Genomic DNA, 16,515 nt, shown 5'->3' on the forward strand with positions numbered 1-16,515 from the left:
TGCAAAAGACTCCGGACTCTTCCGGATTGTCACACGGTCGTGTGTGTCTTTTTGACTTGTTTAGTCAATTGTTTTATCACTGACTGGTCATTAACCAGGACACACCTTACACACTCTCTCTCTGTCTCTCTCTGACACACACATTACACACTTTCTCTCTCGCTCTCCCTGACACACACACACACATTACAAACACTCTCTCTCTCTCTCTCTCTCTGACACACACACACATTACACTCGCTCTCTCGCTCTCTCTGACACACACACACTCTCTCTCTCTCTCGCTCTCTCTCGCTCTCTCTCGCTCTCTCTCTCTCTCTCTCTCTCTCTCTCTCTCTCTCTCTCTCTCTCTCTCTCTCTCTCTCTCTCTCTCACACACATATTACACACTCTCTCTCTCTCTCTCTCTCTCTCTCTCTCTCTCTCTCTCTCTCTCTCTCTCTCTCTCTCTCTCTCTCTCTCTCTCTGACACACACACACACACATGTTATTGTTTTTGGAAGGCCCAGTCGTGGTATAGAGAAGTGTTCAAAATGGGCATTAGAAATAGTCTGTCTCTCTCTCTTTCACAATAACCTAGGTAATATATTTACATTTTGAGCTCCCACATTTCCTTTGTAAGGCGTTAGAGGGATGATCTGTGATGGGCGTGTCATTTGATTAACTGAGAAGAAAAAAAAGAAAAGAAATATAGGGTGATTTAATATCTGAGCTTGGTCTCATCAGCTCTGAGACTGGAGGATCCAGCCTCCTCTCTGCTCCTCACTCCCCAGCAGCTTATTAGATCTAACTGTATAGCATGCATAATAAAACTGCTCATTTTCTCATTAATATTAAACTGATCATATTCAAAGCCATGGGCATTAAGATCAATCAAATCCTGGGATTTTCAGGTCAGATGCGGAGATCTGCTCGTTTTTTTTGTGGTTTTTTTCTTCGAAAATCTCTTTTCTTAAAGGGAAAAAAACCGGTATACCTGGTTGGGAAAGGAATGCATGTGAAAGCAGGCGATATTAAAGCAAAGGTTGTTATTTGTAGTCTTTTTGATGCATGTTTTAATTTGGGTTTATCTGGAATGTTGGGGAGGAATATTGTATTTCTTGTGTTGATTTTCTTTTTTTGTATATATTTCATGTTTGCATATACATGCAGTAATGCATACATGTGTTAATGCATGCATATATCAGGTCATTTTGATAGCAACGCTTTGCTTTAAGGGTATGTGACAATATTACGACAAAAAGGTGTCCAGATCTGATCATTCGTTTGACTCCTATCTTGACAGCATGCACAGACTATTTCGATATAGTAGCCATCCTTGTCAGCCTACCACACACACGAGTCATACCCTCTCACACCAACCCTCCTCCTCCTCTTATCCCCCACACCTCATATTGTCACCGGGTTAGCTGTTAGCCACCGGATGGGGAAGGGCCTCAAATCTCTGCTACTGTCATCTTCTTAAGATACTGCCATGAAGACTAGAGCAGAGGGTTGAGGGCTGCTGCTTGCTACTGACATCACCATCATCACCACGGCATTACCACTTCTGTCACCAAAAGCCATTCGCTATGCTGATTACCTCCTTTCAGCCTACTTACTCTGATTGATATGTACTGTGTGTGACTTGTAAGTGCATTCGTACTCGCTCACTTTTACTAATTAAATCAATGGCGCGTGAACGTTAAGAATTTCAACAAAAAAAATCAATTTCGCGTCGTTTTTTTTTGCTCCCTTTCTTAGGTGGATAATACATTTAAAAAAAAAATGAAATGACTCTTTCCGTGACCTTTCTCTGTTTTTTTTTTTTCATCTGTAGAACGCCGTTCGCCACAACCTCAGTCTGCACAAGTGCTTTGTGCGTGTGGAGAACGTGAAGGGGGCCGTGTGGACGGTGGACGAGATGGAGTACCAGAAACGCAGGTCTCAGAAGATAACAGGGTACGTTAGAGCAGAGCTGTCACTCTAACTCCCCACCTAGTCCTAGGGCCTGTACCGTATTACCATTAATAATCAGGCATTTTTAAATATCACTGTAGTACAGTATATGGTGTGTGTTCAAAGGCTGCCGTTCATTCTAAGATGATTTAATGTCACAGCTACGAGGAGAAATACGTATTTTAAATGTTACACCACTTGACTCTTTCACTGTTTAATATACAACGATGTTAGAATTAGAATTTAAAATATATGTTGCAATATGCCATTTTGTAAGAATGTGTATTTCAAAATGTTTTGTGTATTTCTGTTTCCTGGTGTAGAAGCCCGACGCTTGTGAAGAACCTTCCCTCCAGCCTGGGCTATGGAGCTGCTTTAAACGCCAGCTTACAGGTAAACACCCAGCATTAAGCTGCGGTTGCTCTGTCAGATCCTGTACGCTAGACAAAATGTGACTGATTCCCCTCCATTGTATTGTGGGTAGTATAGCCTACAGCTGTCTATGTGTGTGGCTTCTGTGTGGTTAGATGGAAGTAGTTCTTAAGACCTGTTCATTAGTCAGCAAGGGAGAGGCGTAACGACAGTGGCTAAAGTTGAGTGGAGGGTCTCTCCTCGCTCTCCCCTCCCTCCCTCTCTCGCTCTCCCCTCCCTCCCTCTCTCGCTCTCCCTTCCCTCCCTCTCTCCCTCTCCTCTTTCTCCCTCCTTCCATCTCTCTCCATCTGTCTGGTTGATATCAGTGAGAATGGAGGCCACCCTGTGGCTACAGCAGAACCAGCTCTTTCTCTCTCTCAGCTTGACCACGGACTCAGATTGATAGCATTTGCATTCATATTTATCCAGGCTGTCATAAATGATTTGGCTTCAATGCTGTTGGCCAGCCAGCAAGGTGCTCGTGGCAAAAACGTTACATTTTAATCGCAAAATATAACTTTAATGCGCAGGAGGCAAAAGTGTCAGGAGTTCTATATCATTTTTTTTTGGTCTGTTTAATAGTCATCGAAAGCCAACATGGTGATATCAATGGCATCAAAACATTTTCATTGTGTGGAGTTATATTGAGTCGAATAAACCATCAGTGAAAACTATCCAATCATTAGTAATTTAAGTCCTCTAGTAAGCATCCAGTTGTAAGCATAATAGCTTGTCAAAAGTCTTCACTAGTATTATCTGTATTCTGAAAGTTATATATCTTGAACGTTGATTGCTGACATGCAAAACATTTTGGGACAATATCAACAATGGACTATTGAAACAAATACAAAAGATCGTTTTTGGATGGAATTTTCTTTTAAGTGTGCGGTTTATCTTTATGATGGCCTGCAATCTGAATACCCAGTTGTCTCTAACTTCTCTCTCTCTCTCTCTCTCTCTCTCTCTCTCTCTCTCTCTCTCTCTCTCTCTCTCTCTCGCTCTCTCTTCCTTTCTCTCCCTTCGCTCTCTCCATCTCTCACTCCCTCCCCTCTCTCCATCAACATCCCCCCTTCTCTCTCCCACCCTCTTCCTCCCTCTTCTCTACCCCTCCCTCTCTCTCTCTCTCTCTCTCTCCCTCCCTCCCTCCCTCCCTCCCTCCCTCCCTCCCTCCCTCCCTCCCTCCCTCCCAGGCGGCGCTGGCTGAGACCTCCCTGCCTCTGCTGGGGAACCCTGGTCTGATGAACAGCAGTTCGTCTGGTTTGATGGGAGGCAGTCCTCCTGGTTTTATGGGCGGGAGCCCCCATGGATTGATGGGTGGTAGCCCACATGGATTCATGGGCGGGAGCCCCCATGGGTTGATGGGTGGTAGCCCCCCAGGAATGATGGGCAGCAGCCCCCACAGCCTGCTCCAGTCCAGTCACGACGACTTGAACGGATCACTGGATCACCTGGACACCAACGGCCACAGCAGCCCTGGAGGGTACTCCCCACAGGCACACATGTAAGTAGCACTCAGTGGCTTCTCGTTGGTGGTGATGCACGCACACACGTGAACGCACGCACACACACACCTACCTCAGTGTGTTCACTGTAACACAGAGAGTCGGTGACAGACCTCCCCCTCTGTTCCATGTATCAGATGATACAGTAGCAACAGTGGATCCCCACTCTCCCCATAGCTGTCTTTTGTTAGCATCGTAGCTTGTTAAACGTCTTTACTAGATTATAACATAGTGGGAGGTTTTTGGGGGCTAATTTGATTTTAGTACTAAATCACCAGAATATTTGGGCGGTTCAAAGACATCTTCATTTCAACGACACGTTATGACACACCTGAGGTGAGCTTTACATACCTGGCTTTAAGTTATAACCTATAAAAAGAAGATAATTACACATTTGGTTTGAATTACTCCAATGTCTGTATTGTAGAGTTTTAGATGTCATATTTTATTCAAGACCGTCCATATTAATATTTAGCAGCTAACTGTATCATTAATTACTTTAAAATCGTTGCCTTCTCTATCTTTTTTAATGGAGCCGAGAGAGAGAAAGACGAGGGCCATTAAAAATGGATGTCATGTGGATTTCAGGAATGTGTACGTTACAAATGTGCTCTCCCTCTAACCAGCGTTGTCACACGTGTCACTGTAGTCCATGTTTACCTAGTCAAAGATAGGAAATGGAGCAACTACTATGTATGTGAAGCTACTACTTCCTCCATCCCCCACACACTTCCTTACCCCGCCCCCTATTTGAAATCAACGATGCAAGCCCAGCCACAGTAGCTAACTTGCTAGCCATCTCTGGAGTAGCACTGGGAATTAAGCCAGTTCTGTATCTAAGAAGGGGACTTACTGTTCTGAGAGGAACTGGCCTAACCCATACATTAATTTGTTTGGATGTGTCTATTCCTTTCGGAAATGGGCCAGAGCGGGGGGGGTGGGGGGGGGGGGGGGGGGGGGGGGGGGGGGGGGGGGGGTGTTAAGTGGGGCATATCTGCATTGCCAGACAGGATCTCTGTGTATCCACTCCCCCAGGTTGTTTAACTTTTAATAACGGACTGAACAGGAGACTCTCTCTCTCAGACGGCCTCGCCTCAGTGTGAGGGGTTGCTGTGGAGGCTGCCGCCACGACCGCTCTCCGCCTTTACACGGCCACAACATCCTCAAAATGGAAGAAATGTGTTTTCATGAGTGGGCTCTCTGGCCTGCACTTAATAATGAAGGGAGAGTAACGCTAACTAAAGAGTACACGGCGTACCAGCCGGTCCTCAGGAGAGAGCAGGGAAACTTCAGAAACCATGTGAATCGAACAATTAGACAAACCCCCCCCCCCCCCCACTTCTGGAGGTTAATGCTATCAGCCAAACAGCGACTCAGATAGCTCCAGGCATGTTACCATTTACGTGTGTGTGTGTGTGTGTGTGCCCTCAAGGGTATGCTTTAGAGGAAAAGACAAAAGAAGGCAGGAACTAGATGTGCTAGCTAGAATCACAGTACAGTAGGATGCTGCTAAAGTAAAAGCAGTTTCACTTTGAATAAAAGAGATTTAGACATATTGACCACAGTATCACATTGTAAAATATGTGTAAAAATGGACCCCAAATCCTTTGTTTTTTATGCTGCATTGTTATGTAAGGCCATTAAGTTGTTGTATGTACTTTATATCACTCCACACTCCTTGATAACCATAAATGATCCATGTTCAGATGCTATCATGTGTGTCACTCTGCCCTCTGATCGTGCCCCCGCCCCTCGTTAACTTACGACACATAGCTAATGATGTTATTTGCATCCCTGCTATGCCTCATACAGAGCGTGATTACCAGCGATCATAATCTGCCTGTGATGGTGATGCGTCTCTGTCCAAGATGCACTTATGAACCACAAACACACACAACACACACACATAAACGTCACGCGCACACACATAGCTGGTCGTAATCAGACACAGAGCCGAAGCATTTAGTCCAGACTTCATAATGCCAGCTAGCCATTAACGACTAAATGACTCATCCAATGGTTCTCTAATACAGTGTAAAGCCACAACGAGGACTAATCATTTTTCTCCTTTCTTTTATTCATTCTCCAACCACACAAGCATGTTAGTGGTGTATAATGGATGCAAATGAAAGCTGTGAGCTATGCCTGTGATGAGGAGAAAGGGTTGTGCTGTGGGTGTCTAATGGCTGTGCTACTGACCACCGTCTGGTCCTGCCTCGTGTGTCTCCAATTAAGATTAATATCGTCGATGTAGCATGTTTGTTGTAACATGTTAAATACAAATGATTTATTACAAAGCTTGAGGGAGATCACCAAGGATTTGAATATACTTCAGAAAGTATTCACACCCCCTGACTTTTTCCACATTTTGTTGTGTTACCAGGTGAGATTAAAATTAATTTCACTGTCAGTTTTTTGTCAACGATCTACACAAAATACTCTGTAATGTCAAAGTGGAAGAACATTTTCCCTGTGCTTAGCTCTATTTCGTTTCTTTTTATCCTAAAAAACTCCCTAGTTCTTGCCGATGACAAGCATATCCATAACATGATGCAGCCATGACCATGCTTGTATATGAAGAGTGGTTCTCAGTGATGTGTTGTGTTGGATTTTCCTCAAACAGAATTCTTTGTATTCAGGACATAAAGTTAATTTCTTAGCCACATTTTTTTCAGTTTTACTTTAGTGCCTTATTGCAAACAGGATGCATGTTTTGGAATATTGTTATTCTGTACAGGCTTCCTTCTTTTCACTCTGTCATTTAGGTTAGTATTGTGGAGTAACTACAATGTTGTTGATCCATCCTCAGTTTTCTCCTGTCACGGGCATTAAACTATGTAACTGTTTCACGGTCACCATTGGCCTCATGGTGAATTCCCTGAGCGCTTTCCTTCCTCCAGCAACTAAGTTATGAAGGATGCCTGTATCTTTGTAGTGACTGGGTTTATTGTTTACGCCATCCAACGTGTAATTAATAACTTCACCATGCTCAAAGGGATATTCAATGTCTGCTTTTTTTTTACCCATCTACCAATAGGTGTCCTTCTTTGTGAGGCATTGGAAAACCTCCCTGGTCTTTGTGGTTGAATCTGTGTTTGAAATTCACTGCTCGACTGAGGGACCTTACAGATAATTGTTTGTGTGGGGTACAAAGATGAACTAGTCATTCAAAAATCATGTTAAACTCTATTATTGCACACAGTGTTAGTCCATGCAACTTATTGTGTGACTTGTTAAACACATTTTTACTCCTGAACTTATTTAGGCTTGCCATAACAAAGGGGTTGAATACTTATTGACTCAAGACATTTCAGCTTTTCATGTTGAATTCATTTGTAAAAATTTCTAAAAACATTATTCCACTTTGAAATGATGGTGTGTTGTGTGTAGGCCAGTGACACAGCATCTCAATGTAATACTTTTTAAATTCAGGCTGTAACACAAGAAAATGTGGAAAAAGTCAAGGGGTGTGAATACTTTCTGAAGGCACTGTATATGTTTTTTGTAAAAACATGAATTGGGAGAGATATGAAATACTTAATATCAAAATATCAAAACATATGTCTGTTGATTAGAATGGTAGCTCTGAATATGAATATTGTGCATTGTTTTTTTATTCACGACAACAAATTAAATTCAATAAATGTGTTACCAGATAACTAGAATGAGTGTATATAAATTAATCCCAGATAATCGTTTCATCCTCCTCTTCTGGAGGGGAGAGTTCTGTTTATTCTGGTTTCTCCTCTTGAGTGTGTGGGTTGAGAAGGAAACAGAAATATTCATCACGCCGCCTAGCATCCTAAAAAGGCAAAGCTTCTCCTTCTAGCTACCACATCTGAATATTAATTTATTTTGCTATAAATATTAAAGTAATCTGTACCTTTTAAAATGATTTTCAAATTCCTCCTGCCATTGATGAAGGCAACCCAGGAGATGGCTGCCAGACACTCTCTCTCTCTCTCTCTCTCTCTCTCTCTCTCTCTCTCTCTCTCTCTCTCTCTCTCTCTCTCTCTCTCTCTCTCTCTCTCTCTCTCTCTCTCTCTCTCTCTCTCCCCCTCTTAGTCCACAGGGATTCCCTGATGCATCCGACATGTCAAAAATAATTAGGTTTTGTCAGATTTATCATCGCACCACAAACCCTTTCCCTGAGTAGGGCTCCGGATCATGTTAAGCCTTGTTTGTGTGTGACAGCATTATTATTCTTGTTAGTAGCCCCGCTCATCCGCCCACACTCTGTTTTTCCGGAGGGGAAACGTCCCCACTCAGACCGGTGTTTCAGTGTTTTCACACTGCATTTATTGACAGCGGCTAAAGATATTCATTCATTTAGAGTTAAAAACATGTATCATGTATGTCCGACTGAACTGCCGGGGGTGAAGCTGATTAACGGCGGAGACTAGCTGCAGGTTTTTCCTCTGGACGAGCGACACACACGCCCCCCCCTGCATATTAACGACGCATTGCGCATTCTATTAACAAGTTAAAGAAAACTTGACTCCCCTTGCTCCGGGGGACTAGAGGGGATGAGAAATTCTCCATTATTTAGTATGCAGTGTGTTTTTTTAGATATATTTTAAGTCAACCAGGTGTCAGCAGTAAACTCTTGATGGGCCAACCATGTCTGAGTATAAGCCGTTTTCACATTTTTGGTGATAAAAATGTTGATGCAATTGCTTAAGACTAGAAGTGATGTTTCATGTTGAACTATCGTTTCGCAAATGCTATGGTTGTTGTTACATGCTGTTTAGCAACGTAATTCAGGCTGATGTCAATTATTGTCGTCAAAATGTTTTATGTTTTCTCTGAAAAAGATGAATATACTTTATGTTTATTATATGGAATGTCTAGTATACATTCTGTAGAAGAGGGAGGCTATTTGAGTGATTTCTTAGATGTTTTTTTTTATCTGGTTCACCCCCTGTTAATTGTGCTGAGGGGCTTCTCCCTCACAATCTTTCTAATTACCTTTAACAAATAGCAGCGTGATAAAATATGTGACCCACGGTGAAGAGTTGAATCCCTAGAGCCTTATACGCGAACAACTCAGATATTCATAAGAGGATCTCTCTGACTTCACCACCGCTGTAGACCCCCGTCTGCACCTCACTGACCAACCAGCAGACAGACAGAGAAACAGGTTTAGTTCAAAGCTGTGTGCTCCAACACCTTGGTAGTGCATGGGTGAAATCAGGGTTTGTGGCACTCATTTGAATTTTAAACAACTTCTCACTTCAATCATAGTTTTTGTGTTTAATTGTATGGGAGTTCACACATTCACCACTGTATGACAGTAGCTTCTACCTGGGTGGACTATATGTCTTTATGTATAAAATAATTAACAACATATTTCATCCATTCCTTTCCAGGTCAGCGATCCACGTCAAGGAGGAGCCGTTGAACATGGACGACAATGACTGTCCGATGTCGCTGGTGACGACAGCCAACCACAGCCCAGAGCTGGACGACGACCGGGAGCTGGAGGAGGGCAACCTATCAGATGACCTGGAGTGACTACTGGAGTCCCTCCCACTACTACAGGCCCCTCCCTCCACCTCCGTCACACTGTCCTCCTACCTGTTTCCTCACAGGCTGTCCTCCTAGAACCTGCTAGAACCAGAACCACTCCTCACCCAGAACCAAACAGATCAAACAGATCAGACCAGAGCTGACTCTCCTCCCTCCCGACCCGCGGACTGGAGTACTGGAAGACCAGGCCCAAAGGAACTCTTTGTTGCAGCCCTTTGGGATCCCTGACTGAACATGACAGGCATGAGATGTCTGGTTTTTAAAACGACTTTCAGACCTGTTTCATTACGATGGCTTGGCCACTACATACACACAGACAAACACAGAGGCTCATGGACGGAAAACGACAAAAACACGAGTCTGGAAACCCGTTCTGTAGAAAGCTAACGGCCTCATATACTGCCAAAAAAGGATGTTGAATTTTGTGAATATCAAAAAACCCTCACAGTAGTTGTTGATGTTAGAAACAATTGCTGGTTCAATTCAAACGTTGTTGCTCTGTCCATCATTTGCACAGGAGTAGTATCAGAAATTAGAGTCACTGCCTGTATGTTGCTAAAAAACAAAACAAAAAAAAACAAAAAAATATTTGCTTTTCTTTTTGCGTTCTACTTTTTGTATTTTGATTTCTGGCACCACCAACTGTAAATGCCATTTCCTATTTCCCAACAGTAACAGAAGCACGGTATCAAGACTGTTGCAGCTGTCAAAAAAGTAGGCTTCCAGTCTGTATCTGTTTGTGATGAAAAGTAATTAACTTGATATTAAGTTTGAAAAACTTAACTGTTTGTGTACGCACCAACCAATACGGAAAAATGCATTTCTGCATATTCTTCTGCTGTTCTCTTTTACCTCCTTGTTCTAAAGCTTTGTCTACCTGCAAACAGTCACAGGCAACAGCTAGAAACCAAAGCCAACACTATCAATGGCCAATAGCTTAGACAGAAGCCACCAGACTCTTTGGTCAGCCTTCTGTGACTTTAACAAGTACAAAGAGAAGCTTTCCACAAACTACCTTCTAAATAACCTCTGGGATCGTTTAATTTAGCCCTGTACAAAGATGATTCAAGAAAAAAATAAAAGATTTTGATGTGTAATTTGATAACTCGTAGTGTCCACTTGAATTTTAGGGCGAGAGAGCAGTATCTACCAGGACTAGAGAGAGGAGAGGAGATGTGATATGTAACTACAAGCTATGTGATAGGGACTGGTAGACAAGCAGCTATACTGCAAAAGTGGATCATGACCAAAACAAACATTTGTGTGTTCAATGGAAGTGCAGAAAATTGTGTTGTTGTGAAGGTTGTTTTTGATTTCTTTGTTTTTGTTTTAGATTTTCCGTTACCCATCAGGTCATAGTTTTTTCTAATCTAGTGAATATGTCATGTTCAGTGGGACTGTCAAATATGTCATGTCTTATTTCCATGCGGTTTGTTTAGAGCCGCGTTTAAAACCGAAACTGAAAACATAGTAACCAAACATTTAAAGTATCTAGTAAAGCCAAATAAGTCATAATTTCAAGTTGATATGAAATGGTGTGGCTTGGTTATCACGTAAAAGCAAAATAATATAGCCATTGTAGAAGAGGGATATCAAAGGTGAAAAGAAACATTTTCCAGGTGATATTTGCTTTATTCTATAGTTTAAATACTTCATTACTTAATTCATAGCTTCTTAACTACATAGATACAGTCAGTGGTAGCGTAGGAGAAGCTATCTTTAACTGCACTGAATTCTGTATAGGGTAGGCAACTTGAATATCACATTTGGGATTCTAGTGGCAGGAACAGAACTTAGTGATTGTCTAAAAATATATTTCATTTCTCTCAGCTAAATGTCATCTAGAAAAGTGGATGCTGTTGCTTTAATGGTAATTTCTGTTTTCAGTCAAACCAAAGTTACACAAAATTCTGCCTCTGGTTATGAGATACTTATGTTATACTCTAGAAATGACACACACAAACGCTTTCAAAGGCTCACACACACACACACACAGTCCTGTGTTTTCGGTCTGCCAGCTTTCCTGGTCCTTGTCTTGGTAACCTTCAGATGCAGAAAAACAGATACACTGTCAAATAACTGACTGAGTTGTGTTGTATTTTAACTGTCAGTGTGTGTCTGCTTTGTGCGTATGTATGGAAACATACTCTGCATATGTTGTTTTCGAGTGTTGTGCCAAGCCAAAAAAAGTTGGCTGCTAGAGCTTAGCACACTACTACATACATAACCAAACACACGTTACACACACTCTCATGCCAGTTCCACTTCAAGAAGGTGCTGGGTCCAGGAACAAAGCTTATCCCTTATGTACTTTGATGGAGTCAGCAAAATGACTAGAAGACGACGTTCATAATTGTCTTATCACACCAAATATAAGGACACGGCGTCTTTCAAAAAAAGGATTCTCCCACTTAACCCCAAAAATGAAGGCTTTTCTAAAAGGTTCTACCTCTCTGCACAACCAATTCAGAACAATTAAATGGCAGATTGCACGTCGAGTTATTAGAATGCCACAAGAGCTGTTACACTTTACTTAATGGACATGGCTCAACGGACAGTTTACATTCCCAACGTCAGATATGGAAGAAGATTAGTATTGTAATAGGTTGTCCTCAAACATCTGTAGAATGATAATGTAAAAATACCTTTAAGGGAATATTGTGTTTTAAAATGCATGTCTAAAATCATTTGGTGGACTGGAAAACAATCATTAATAAATCAAAATAATATAAGAAATACAAATGATCAGGATGATGACCTAATGCATCAGAATGCATACCTCGGCTATACTGTTTGGGAACGAAGAAACTGTCGGCCACAGAATGCATATTACCTGTAGATTTTGCATGGGTTTTGTAAAAATAAAAATGTCTAAAATAGTTGCTTGCACATAATACCAGAAAGATCCCAGAACTGCAATCTGCTCCTCCACTAGATTTTAGGATTGTCTGGATTTTCTGGGATGATTTCGTCTGTATTTTGATAACTGTGCATACTATGTAAAAATGTTGGTGGACCCATAAAATTTACCAGACTTTTTTCTAAGCGAGAACAACAACAACAAAAAAATCTGTGTTTCTTTTCTGAATTTCATGATTTTTTACTGTTCTCTCATTGCTCGCTAAGAATAGCAAACATGCTTTTTCTGCATCTGCTTTGCGTAGCTGTAAGGCTTAACCTAATGTGTGTATTTATTGCTTGTACCTCTGTGCATACTTTATGAAGCATTATGTCAGGCAGTTGAGTCCTGTATACTTTCTACTAATATCATTCTCTAATAATTGGGAATATGATCCCCCTATGTACACAGTAAATTGGGACTGTAGCAAACACATGTTTATGTAATTGGTGAATACATTTTATGTTTTTGTTTTATTCCTTTATGACCGAGCTCATTTTTGATACTTTCATTACTGTGTGCTGTGTCCATGCGTTAAAGATTCTCTGACATTAGAAAGTCATGGTTGAGAATTGTAACAGACGTTATTTTTTTCTGTATTCATGGCTTTTCACTGCTGACTAAAATAAAGGACCAAAACTAGGATTTTGAAAAGCAACTGTCTACCTCCAACTTCAGGGAGTTCTTACTTTTTTTGTACACATATATATTTTACTTAACAAAGTCACAACCATGACAAATCTAGCTGGCACTACGCATTTAACGTTGCAGGACTGTGCTACTTCTGAGAATTATTTTTAAAAAACGATTCAATTTTAATGTGTATGTTACGAGGCTTTGTTCCAGATTCTAGCATCCAGAGTCTTGTTTAGAGGAGGGGGACATGCGGATCCATTTGCAGTGCCCTCTGGAGCCAACCGCCTGGACCAGTAACGGCTCAGGGGCCACGTGTTCAAGCCACCCTTTGATCAAGTACAACTATGGCCCAGTACACTACTAGTCCTGTAATTACTGGAGAGTTTATCATAAGCCTTGACCGGGGGTAGTTTATCCAGGGAATAGCATACTGTAGGGATCAACAGAGACTCAGAAGAGGCACACAGGAACCCACTGTAGAGAGGTGTGGGCATCAAGAAAGAGCATAAGAACATGCTTTTTTATAAATAGCTGTTTATGGTTATATTCCAATGTTACTTCTTAATTTTTCAAACCAATTCTCGATGGAAATGTGCTGACTGATGCTATAGAATAAGGAACAGTGTGGATGACAAGCAGTGGATAGCTCAACTCATCTCAGCTAGGTTACACCTTGTCGGTCATGGAGAGCTCTTACTGACACGCTCATTGAGATTCACACTGAATACACCATGACCAATAGGTCCCCATTAGCTCCTCTGTATTCTAAGGGCTCGTTCACGTTCCAAAGAGTGGCCAGGGACATTCTATCTGGGATGCTTTGAATCATGTCCGCTGGTCATTTAATGACAATGCCAACCCAAATGTTATTTTCTCCATGTGATGTCCCATGAGAAGTCACACACACACACACACACACACACACACACACACACACACACACACACACACACACACACACACACACAGTCTCCCCAATGACAGCCTGAGCCGCAGCCATGCCTGCTGTTGTCTCCCTCAACGGCGTTCCAGAGCATTACCTCGCGAGGCACACTCGTCTCTCGTGCTATTTATGCACACGGAAGTGCCTGTGAATTCAAGTGAGGAGTTGCAACAAGGACGGGGCTGTGTACTACACAACATCAGAGAGAGCTCCCACATTAAAGTGTGAGGCAATGTTACAGACCCCTCTTTCAAAGACCATGAAATAATAATGTGTTGTGGTTAGAGAGGTATCCGTGAGTCACACTGGCTGCTTTTCATAAAGTGGAGTTATTTACAGTGCGATGAATAAAAGAAAGGGGTAGTGATGCAAACCTTTTCCACATGAACGCCGGGAAGAGAAGTCCCTTTTATATCCAGAGGAAAAGGAGAGAAGTCTCTCTTAAATAGGTCAGAGTTCATTTCGAAACTCCTTTAGAAGGAGCGGTGCACTGGGTGAACGTAGCAGCACCTTTATAGTCGCACGCTGGTAGCGTATCTATTATGGAACTACAGTACATTTTTTGACTCAGAAATGCACATAAAAGCTGATGTAGCCTATATGGAGATTGTTTCATTCTCAAGTGCTTTTATTTGCTAATATTCATCTTCTTTGAAAAATAGATAAGAACAGTTAATATTGTTATTGAATTAAAAACTTGATTCTTTTAGTGCTTGTAGGATACTGACTTTTAAGTGATAAAGTGTATCATTTGAGATTTAGAATTAGGCCTAGCAAATGAACTCCATCCAGCTACATCTAATTTCCTTTCCAACACTGACCAATTAGGTCAATTTAGGCCGTCTCCTCCTGGGACGCTGGAGTAAATATCTCCAGTCACACGTTTATTGATTGAGCGTCAGTCCGAGGACTCGTCTCCCTCTCCTCTCCTCTCCTCCTCCTGGTCTGACAGTGTGTGTCAGCTCTCCAGAATACCCTCGCCCCCAGGCTGCAAAATTGCCTGCTAAATAGTCAGAGGCAATGGCGACGCTAATTGAGATCATCATTATTATAATTGCGGGCCCTTGGAAAGCGCGTCTTAAATAATTTGCATTGCTCTCGAGTTGATATTGGACTCAGTGCAAAAAATAATTGCATAGCTTCGAGGGACGTTTGGGTTCGGCACTCGTTTTTTTCTAGCGGTGCCAGTTTTATGCCATGACTCCATGTTCCGTAACGGACGCGGTCACGCCACTCACATGTTTGTCCTATCAGCAGCACAGGGCCAGACAGAGCTCTGCACTGTTTCAGTTATATTAGGCTGACAAACGCTTTCATTAATGAAGTCTATACGATTGATGCAATGTCTTGCCATGACGCAGTGTTATGTGATAATAATAAAAATGGTATCAGTTTAGTTTAGATTAGATACCCTTTAAAAAATAACTGTTTTTATCCCTCTTTTGTATCGCTGTTTAAACAAAACAAGACACTGAAATGAACAGTTTTCGATTTGACATGCATCCTATTTGCTTGTAATGTTATACAGCGTTGCCTCTGTAGGGCCAAAAATGATGTGGCCCTTAACATAGACATTCACAAATCATGACATCAGTGGGTCCTGGGCTAAAGGTACATTTTACTTCCTGTGGATATAATGGGCTGTGAATGAAGTAATGCATGCTGGAAAAAATGCATATTTCTCCCACTGAAACAAGGGATTAACCGAACAAAGTGGTGAGAAACTGCTGATGTTCATGAATTCTTGCCTGTGGCATATCCAGCACCTACCACACACACACACACACACACACACACACACACACACACACACGCACTACCCCACGAGGCAGACACACACACACACACACACACACACACACACACACGCACTACCCCACGAGGCAGACACACACACACACACACACACACACACACACACACACACACACACACACATGCTCAAAGCACAAATAGTGAGGCTCCATAATGACAGTAATGAATATTATATGGTAACATGATATCGTTCAGTAATTGTTTTACAGCTGGTTATTCAGACAACAACAACACATTGAGACAGTGGGTAAATCTCAGACTGTAAAAAGAGAACACATCAAACATGGATGAATGAATGAGAATCAGATTAACTAAATCCGCTTATCAACAACATCCAATCCCTTCCACATAAGTATTTTACTGAACATTATTACTTATAATATATCAACATTTGAGCTTGATATTGTGAAAGTGGCTGGAGTGATATGGCTCAAGGACCTCCACTATCAATTTCAATCCATTCGGTGGGAATCAGATCAAGACCTAATTGCCAATTCATATGAATTTAGTAAAGAACGATTTCAATTACATACCACCACCATTGAGTTCTGATGCACCAAATTAAATTAGGACACTCGATTGTATCTCCGTCTTTAAAACCCAGCGTATTTAAGAGTCTGGCATTTTTCTGCTGGAACTTCTGAAGAGGTACTTTCTGTTCGGTCTTGGCCCGCCCCAGAAAATGGATGAAGAGGGGGATGAAAAAAAAACCTGAGGAGAGGAGTAAAAAAAGACAAATCTAGCATTAGTGAGGAAAAGTGGGTTAAATCACTTACTGAAGATTTTTAATGACATTTCAGTGTTCCTCGTATAATTACTCTTCATCTAAGATATCCCATAAC

At 41.7% G+C, this 16,515-nt stretch overlaps 1 protein-coding gene across 6 annotated transcripts in view; it reads left to right on the plus strand.

Moving 5' to 3' along the window:
- Window positions 1-12,924, plus strand: part of LOC120032302 (forkhead box protein P2-like) — a 115,684-nt gene extending 102,760 nt beyond the window's left edge. For 3 of the 6 annotated variants that reach the window (XM_038978333.1, XM_038978329.1, XM_038978330.1), the window contains 4 exons: window positions 1,820-1,941; window positions 2,262-2,331; window positions 3,540-3,850; window positions 9,221-12,924. In XM_038978333.1, coding sequence (XP_038834261.1) covers window positions 1,820-1,941; window positions 2,262-2,331; window positions 3,540-3,850; window positions 9,221-9,365 — 648 coding nt within the window. In that variant the 3' untranslated portion in view covers window positions 9,366-12,924. The remainder of the gene's footprint in view (window positions 1-1,819; window positions 1,942-2,261; window positions 2,332-3,539; window positions 3,851-9,220) is intronic. The other 3 variants (XM_038978331.1, XM_038978332.1, XM_038978328.1) reach the window with 1 other exon arrangement.
- Window positions 12,925-16,515: the final 3,591 nt, after the last annotated feature.

Source organism: Salvelinus namaycush, chromosome 38 (assembly GCF_016432855.1).
Source record: "Salvelinus namaycush isolate Seneca chromosome 38, SaNama_1.0, whole genome shotgun sequence".
Taxonomy (NCBI): Eukaryota; Metazoa; Chordata; class Actinopteri; order Salmoniformes; family Salmonidae; genus Salvelinus; species Salvelinus namaycush.